This window comes from Megascapheus bottae, chromosome 8, assembly GCF_031878675.1.
Source record: "Megascapheus bottae isolate mThoBot1 chromosome 8, mThoBot2.hap1, whole genome shotgun sequence".
Lineage (NCBI taxonomy): Eukaryota > Metazoa > Chordata > Mammalia > Rodentia > Geomyidae > Megascapheus > Megascapheus bottae.
In genome coordinates this window covers 10,430,797-10,439,394 of record NC_143516.1, presented here as the reverse complement: position 1 = coordinate 10,439,394, position 8,598 = coordinate 10,430,797, and the positions used below count along the sequence as shown (strand labels likewise).

At 49.5% G+C, this 8,598-nt stretch overlaps 1 protein-coding gene across 1 annotated transcript in view; it reads left to right on the top strand.

Moving 5' to 3' along the window:
- The first annotated feature begins 1,225 nt into the window (after window positions 1-1,225).
- The window catches only part of Akap12 (A-kinase anchoring protein 12), a 62,767-nt gene continuing 55,394 nt past the window's right edge, over window positions 1,226-8,598 (top strand). Inside the window, exon 1 of the mRNA XM_090337960.1 lies at window positions 1,226-1,482. Coding sequence (XP_090194086.1) covers window positions 1,327-1,482 — 156 coding nt within the window. The 5' untranslated portion in view covers window positions 1,226-1,326. The remainder of the gene's footprint in view (window positions 1,483-8,598) is intronic.

The following is an 8,598-nucleotide window of genomic DNA, read 5'->3' as shown; positions in this document are numbered from 1 at the left end:
AAACCAGAGGGTTACATTCCAGAGAAACTGCCTTTCCTGTACACCTCCAATTAAAAATGGCTAAGTTAAAAAAAAAAAAGATAAACTTTGTGCTGGATAACTAAGCTGTCCTTAAACTTCATGTGATGAATCCCGCAGAAAAATACACAACTGTGTATTAACTTGTACTCCATCTGGAGATGGGCTCTTGTCTCGAGTGTTAGCACCATGCTTTCTTCATTTTTCATGGCTCGGTGACCAGTTACAATTGGAATAATTTTATTTTATATTTTGCCTTTCAGCCGCAACACGATCACGCGCCTGGGTCCAACAATTCAGCTAGAAATTGAATTTAGTTCAAGTATGGGTTGACTGCGCGCTGCGTTCCTCTACGACATATTTTATTCAAGAGGATGAAGAACTGGATCCCTGTCAGCTGTTTGCATTCCACCTCGTTCTCTTTTGAGAATCCTGAGGATGAAGGTTCAATCCACACGGAGCTCTCCTGGCGCCATGTGAGCCGGTAACCTTGAAAGGCCAGGCCCGTTTCCAGTAAGAGCCTTTTTCCCCTGCTCTCCCTGGGGAAGCAGGGGGCCTCGCCGACGGCCTGGGCTGACTTCAGTGGCTCAGGATGAAGGGGAGCTTGGTCCCCCAAATGGTGGTGTGGGGGAGGCCACCTCGGTCCCCAGCTCCTGCCACGTGATCCCGCCTTTAGTGTGCTCTGGGCTGGAGCTCAGCCTTTCTCTTGGCTGGGAGGAGCAGGAACAAATGTTTGCAATCAAACCCAATCCAAAGGGAAGCAAATGGGGGGTCTGGGTTCCCTCCTGGGCCAGTGGCAAGTCAGCTGTGGCCAGAGCTCCAACCAGGGGTTATCAATCACGGAATGGACTCAGGTTTGGCTGGCCCCTACCCCACCCCCAGGCAGCTGTGGGCTCCAGGTCTCTCCGGTGGCGGCCTTCCTTCCTGCAGCCCGGGTTGGGGTCAGAGCCCTGGTCCCTGATGAAGAAGGGGAGGTGCCCGGGGGACCCCCCTCTCCCTTCCGCGGTCGCTTAGACCTGGGTGCTGCACCCCTGATCCACGCAGCCTGGGGGGGGGCGGTGCTGCGAGGCGTGTCCGCTGCGCCCATGTGATGAAGCTGGGAGAAACAGGGCGGGGGTGGCGGCTGGGAGGTGGTGGCTTTTTTTTTTTTTTTTTTTTTCTTTTAAGGAGTTTGCAGCGAGGGCCTGCGCTTCATTCTCAGGAGGAGCGCGGAGAGGCAGCCAGGCACCCGCCGGGCGCGCGTCGTCTTGTGGCTTCTGCCTGGGTCCCCGCGGTTGGATCGAGGTGTAGAACAAGAGCCGGGGAGCCATGGGCGCGGGGAGCTCCGCCGAGCAGCGCAGCCCGGAGCAGCCGCCGGCCGGGAACACCCCGCCGGCCGAGCTCGAGCCCTGCGCCCCTGCGGAGGAGGCGCCGGCCGCGGCCGGGGACCCCGCCATCGCCACCGCCGCCGACCCGGCCGCCAAGGTAGGGGCGCGCGGGGCCACCTGCCCGGGGAGGCTGTGGGAGGTGGGGGGGTCCCCCGTCCCCCGATGGCCACCGGCGAGAACTTCCTGAGCGGTCAGCCCATCTGCGAACTCGAGGGCGGGATCCCCTCTTTGCCGGCTTTTCGGGGTCCTTGGCGCCGGGGCGGGGCCGGAGCCGCTGCGAGCGCGCGCGGCGGGGACTGGCATCTTTGTCGGGGGTCTCTCGGGAGGGAGGCGACTGCGCCATCCGCAGCCATCAGATCCGCCCCCCCCCGCCCGCTCCTTCTCCTGCCGGGCTCCACGCTGTGCCGGCGGCGCCCTCCATCCGGGCAGAGGATGGGCTGTGCAGGGCATCCGTGCAGACCTGGCCGCCCGCCAGGCATCGGGACCACCCCCCCCCCCGCCCAATCCCTGGGGCTGAAAGGCAGCGGCGGACTCCGCGCCCTGTGCCTGGGTTCGGTACCCAGCGCCCGCGCCGCGCTGGCCGCATGGCTTCCCGGTGCAGAGCCGGGGCGCAGCCCGATTGCTGCCCCGGGAACGCTTTGCCCGAGCCTCGGGCAGCCAGCGCCCCGGCAGCCCAGCCCCTGTCTGGATCCACTGGATACACAAACAGAGGGGCCGTGGGAAGTTCTCCCGGGACGCGGCTGCGGGCGCACGGGCCGCACCTGGCCCGCTTCCTGCGGGAAGGCGGCGTGGAGACTCCGGCAACCCTGCATTTCAGCCTCTGGGCCATCTGCAGCCGCCACCACGGTGGCCCGTGCTCAGCTCTAGCAAGACTCTACCCTGCCAGGTTGGTGGCATCCTTCTAGAAAGGTGTGGATAGCCATGCTTCGTACTAGCCCGAGGTGGCGAGGGTCCGGAGAGATGACGACCTTTAGCAGGCTTTTCTACGTGAGACAAACACCGTGCGACCTGGTGGATTTCACAGAACTGTGACCTCATTCCTTTGACCTCTTTAGCTGCCCTAGTCTAATTTGGTCTGAGAAACAGCCCTTTTTAAGAAAAAAAAAAATATATATATATATGTACCATTTGGTTATTTATTTATTTCAGATAGGATCTCAGTGTATAGACCTCCCTGGCCTGGACTCAGGTCCTCTTGCCTCTAAATGCCACCATTACAGGGATTACAGGCATGCACCGCCACGCCCAGCTTGCCACTGCACCTGCAGCAGCTTTCTCCAGTTTTCCACTCATAACTACTCTTCAAAACCCATGGTCCCCTAGATCCTTACTACAGCTGCCTCCAACAGATACCTAAGCTTTTGGCTGATAGAATCTACATCCGTAATGAGGTCTAAGTCCAGAATATTTAATGGATTTAGATGCCAGTTACAGTTTAGTGACTCTGGTTTAGAGCTACTCTTTCAGGATATAGCTTTAAAGCATAATTGCTCAAAGTTTACCATTTGGGGCCATTTTTTCCTTTGCTTTTTTTATCCTTCAAGTTTTACTAATCATTTACCGTGAAATATGGAAGCCATGGCATGCCCTTCCCCCAAAAAACTCATTTGCTTACTGTAGAGTATTTCTTTCCCATCTCTCTCTTCTCTTTCCTTCCATCATGGCATCCCAGCCAGCCACCATCTTGGAGCAACGAACCAGATTTCCTTGAGAAGATTACTTAAATGCTAGGCACAATGCCGTTGAACTTGGCATACTTCCCAGTTATCAATTTGGAGATAAATCAATACACTTACATATCTCCTTAGATTATAGGTTGATTTTCACTTCAGCTAGCGGAACTTGGTAGTCAGGCTGGAAGATCTGTCTTTTCCCAAGGACTTCACTATGAATGACTCAGCAGCACACGTAAATTCTTGCCTCTTGCACTATTCCTGACTCTTAAGTGCTCCTGTTCACCATCCTGGTGGCTGATAGCATCTTGGACCCTTCCCAGCTGCTTGTGCATCTGGGGTTTTGTGGCATTGACTAATAGGTCTAAATAGATCGAAATGTTTCCAAGGCAAGGAATTTAACTGACTGTGCTCCAAAACTGTCCCCTAGGCACGACAACACCTGCCACATAGTAGGCTCTCTGTAAACATTTGTGCAAAGAAGTGCTGGCTGGTGGCTCTCTGCTTTTTGTTGGAGACTGTCAAGTTGGGAAATACTTTGGCATATCTCTACTTTTCTTTAACCTTGGAATGTCTTATTATTAGTTTGGGGTATCAGATCTTGACTACATGCAGTCTCATTGTCAGTAGAGGAAGGGAATGATTTGGAAACTTGATTGGGATGATTTGGGTGGCTATTTCTCTAAAATTGAGTGGCTTGCCGAAAGTCAAGCTGTGGCTCAAGTGGCTAGACTTGAATTTAAGCAGCTCAGGGACAGTACTTAGGCTGTAAGTTCAAGCTCCAGGGCAGGCACTCCGGGGTGAGGGTGGGTAGCTGTGGTTTGTGAGCATTGCAGTTTCCAAGTGCTTTTAGTCTCAGAGACAAATAAGATGGACAACAAAAGGAGCTGCTTCTGGTAGATGAGGACAGTGGGCGGAGATTTAGCCAACAAGATGTCTCTTTCCCCTCCTATGATAAACACCATCAGCTAAAGAGTGTTAGCAGACTCTTTGCTAATGTCTCAAACTGTGTGTGCTGCCTACCTAGCAAATCTAGTTTACTTTCTTTCTGTTTACTTTCAGTTGAGTTCCTAGGATCAAACCCAAGGCTGCACCTTCGAGCCCTAGTCCCTTTTCTGTTGATTGGTCTAACTCACCTCATTTCAATAGTTGACACAGGATTGGAATTCTCTGTCTCTGTCTCTCTGTCTCTGTCTCTCTGTCTCTGTCTCTCTCTGTCTCTCTCTGTCTCTCTCTCTCTGTTTCTCCTTTTCTCTTTGTGCAGGTCCTGGGGCTTGAACTCAGATCTTGGGTACTGCCTAAGTTTCTGGGCTTGAGGCTACCACCTGAGCAGCAGTTCCACTTTTAGCTTTTTGGTGGTTAATTGGAGGTAAGAGTCTTAGGGATTTTCCTTCCCGGGCTATCTTCAACCTGGGCTACCTTCTTGAGTAGGATTGATAACAGGCGTGAGTCACGGGCATGGAGTCTCCTTTTTAAGTCAATTAAACTTTTAATCACTCAAGTTTAACATTGAATTCATCGAGAAGAGATCTTTTTTTTTTTTTTTTTTTTTTTTTTTAATGGAGCTTGGGGCTTGAACTCAGCCTGGGCACTGTCCCTGAGCTCTTCAGCCCAAGGCTACCACCCCACTCTTGAGCCACCCCCCACTTCCCATTTTCTAGAGGTTAATAACCTTGATCTCAAATCTCAGCCTCCTAAATAGCTAGGATTACAGGCTTGAGCCACTGCACCCCACTGCGCCCTACTGCACCCGGCTAAATCCTGGTTTTATCTATGGTACATTTCAGTAAAATGTAATGAGTCAGGTCAGTAAATGCTATAAAATCTGATGATTGTGGTTTAGCCCAGCCAAGGTGGTGATGGCTGCAAAAATTTTTTTTCTTCTTCTTTTTGTGCCAGTCCTGGGTCTTGATTTTAGGGCCTGAGTGCTGTCTTCCGGCTTTCTCAAAGCTAGTGCTCTACCACTTGAGCCACAGCACCATTTCCAGCTTTTTCTGCGTATATGGTATCAAGAAATGGAACCCAGGTCTTCATGCATGCTAAGCAAACACTCTACCACTAGGGCAGACTCCTGGCCCATGGCTGTGAGATTCTTATCTCTCAGAAATCAGCAGCCAGAAATGGAAGTGTGGCTCAAGTGGTAGAGAGCTAGCTTTGAGCACAAGAAGCTCAGGGATAGTACCCAAACCCTGGGGTCAAGCCCCGGGACCGGCCAAAAAAGAAAAAAGAAAAAGAAAAGGGAAAGGAAAAAGAAATACGAAGAAACAAATGTATTATAGTCAATCTTTATATCTAAATGTACATTCTGTGGGTGAAGTAAAGGAGAATGACTTGATCTGTTTCATATTTTGGATTTAAGACCTCGTTTGGGGGAACAAAGATTAGCAGCACTTTTCTTCACTTGTCTGGTGTGTGTGTTGTTGTTGTTTGGCTGGTTTTTGAGGCAGGATTTCACTGTTCAACCCAGACTAAGCTTTCTTTCTTTCTTTCTTTTTTTTTTTTTTGCCAGTACTGGGCTTGAGTTCAGAGCCTGAGCCCTGTCCTTGGACTTTCTCAAGGCTAGAGCTCTACCACTTGAGACTCAGCACCACTTCTGGCTTTTTTTTTTTAATGCATGTGGTATCAAGGAATCGAACCCAGGTCTTTGTGCATGCTAGGCACGCACTCTACCACTAGGCCAAACTCCCGGCCCCCAGACTAAGCTTTCTATGTAGTCTAGACTGGCCTCAAACTCAATCCTCCTGCTCAGCCTCTTTCCCTCCTCCTCCTCCTAGGATTACAGTCACATGGTCACATAGCTATCTGTGTGTGTGTGCATATGCACGTGCACATGCACACACTCTAGCATTTGAACCCAGTCATCCACCTGGGAGTTGGAGTCAATGCATCTACCCAAGCTGGCTTTGAACCATAATCCTCAGATCTCAGCCTTCTTGGTTGCTAGGATTGAAAACATGAGTCAGCAGTACCTGGCCTGAATGATGCCTTCTTTATTTTCTGTGTGATCCAGATTTTCAAAGCTAAACCTGGAACACTGGTGTCAGTTGCTCCGATCGGGAGCAGGTAGAGAGACAGATTCTTGGTAGTTTTTTAAGCTGTGGTTAGAAGACATGATTGCCATGGACATGAATCACCAAAACATAAAGATGTCCACAAATAGAAGATGTGACATCAGCAGTCTTAGAGCAGACAATTGAGGGGGCCAGCTTTGGTTCACCGCCCTCTCCTCCAACCTGCTTACCAAAGGGACAGAGAGGGAGTCTGGCTTAGTGGCTGTCACCACATTACAGTAAAATTGGAGGTGCTAACAAATGATAAAGATAGGGTGTGTTTCCTTGTGTTCTATAGCTTTGTCCCATTTTTTATCTAACCAGATTGCTATTTGATTAGAAGAACAAAAGATGAGAGGACATTTAGGACTGTCAAAAGGCACCATTAGAAAGTTTCTGTATCCTTTCCTTTCCCTCTCCCTCCTCTCCTTTCTTCCTCTACTCTCCCCCTCCTTTCGTATGTGTGTCAGGATGAGGAGGGCTGGAGGTGAGAGCTCTTGCTCACTTGGCTTGTTCACTCAACACTGGTGCTCTACCCGTGAGCCACACTTTTACTTCTACTGTTTGTTGGTTAATTGGGGATAAGAGTCTGTCAGAGTTGTCTGCCCAGGCTGGCTTTGAACCACACTCCTCTGATCTCAGACTCCTTAGTAGCTAGGATACCAAGCATGAGCCACCAGATCATTTAAGATCTCAGTCAGCTGAAATGTTTTTTGGAGATGGGGGCATCTCAAAACTGGTCTCAACCTGGGAGCTCAAGTAACCCTTGTGTCTTGACTTTCCAGTAGAATGCATTCCAGGTAGGGAACTCAGCCTCAGTGAAAGCTTTCATTTGTGTTTCTAGAATTGAATGTCTCCCCCCTCCCTTTTTTTGAGTTTATTTTATTGTCAGAGTGATGCATAGAGGGGTTACATTCACAAGGTAGTGAGTGCATTACTTCTAGAACATTGTCGGCACCCCTTCCCATTTTCTGCCACCCTCCCACCCCAACCCTCTCCCAAGGACCAATGCCTCTTGTAAAATAGCATGGTGAGTGCTCGGAGAGCTGAAATGAGGGTGGTTTGATAGACAGGAAGAGATAGAAGGAACCAGAATAGAAGGTGCTAAATAACGGAGTAGAGGAGACAGAGAACAGAGAGGGAACTCAGCTACCACAGCAGGTTTATTGCTAACAGGCCCGAGAGGGACCCTGGGCTGTGAAGTAGCCAGGGGCCCCTTCCAGGCTGAGGGGTTTTGTAAAGATGTGTGGGGTGGGGGAGGGAATGAGGCTAAGTGCTACACAAATACAGGGATATGAGACTGAAATTTACTGCTTGGCTCTAAGGATCCGGATTCAGGCAGGAGGCATAATTGACCTAAAAGCCAAATACCATTTTTCTTTTAAGAAATGGCATTAGCCAAGTCCCGATTCCATCAGAACAAAAAGAATTTAGTTAGTTTAGTAAAGGTTAGTGAAAGAGGATTTCCTTTTCATGACAGCCAAAATTGTCCAATTTGAATTTTTTTTTCTGGTTGTGGGACTTGAACTCAGGATTTGGGCATTGTCCCCAGGCTTCTTTTGCTCAAGGGTAACACTCTACCTTTTGAACCACAGTGCCACTTCTGGCATTTTCTGTTTCTGTGGTACTGAGGAATCAAACTTAGGGCTTCATGTATGCTAGGCAAGCACTCTACCACTAAGCCACATTCTCTCAGCCCTGCTGTTATTCTTTCTAGAGCGTTGTGCATATGAAAGTTGGTAAAAATGACCTTATGTTTTCCTTTTTTATTTTCTTTTGGTGGTTGTGTTTTGATGGAGGATCTCCCAAACGTACAGATTACTGGTAATACCACCTGTCCAGCCCATCTTTTCCTTTTTACAAATAAGGTTTTGGATATCTTTTCAGAGTATAAAGATCTACCTTGTTCTTTGTGTGTGTGTGTGTGTGTGTGTGTGTGTGTGTGTGTGTGTGTGTGTGTGCGTGTGTGCGCGTGCACACATGTGCATGTATGCTTGGAATTGAACCCAGGACCTAGTGAGTAATAGGTAACAAGCTCTGACCACTAAGCCACATGGTCAGCCCCAACTAAATTTTGGTTATTTGGTAGTGACCTATTTCTTTATCTACAAATCTTTAATTTTTCCCCCTGAGAACAATCTGAAATCATCTAGTTTTCAGACATTTCTTCATGCTTCTGATCCATGAACTATTGGGAACAGAACTGGGGATGGTGGAATCCAGGTGTGGGTGGTGAGGGGGCTCCAGGCTGAGCCTCATCCCTGGGGGCCTCTGAGACAAGTGTCCTGGGCTTACACCCAGGAGGGAACATGTCCTCAGGTTCTGAGCCCCAAGCCCTGAGCTACTCTCGCTCCTCAGACACTCGTAGACTTCTCCCAATGCTGGCTTTTTTTTTAATCACAAGGTTTTGTCCTCCTTTCCTTTTTCCATTTATTTAGAGCTAAGACTAGGACTTGGATTGACATTTTTTGTCAATTGGCTGGTTCGCTA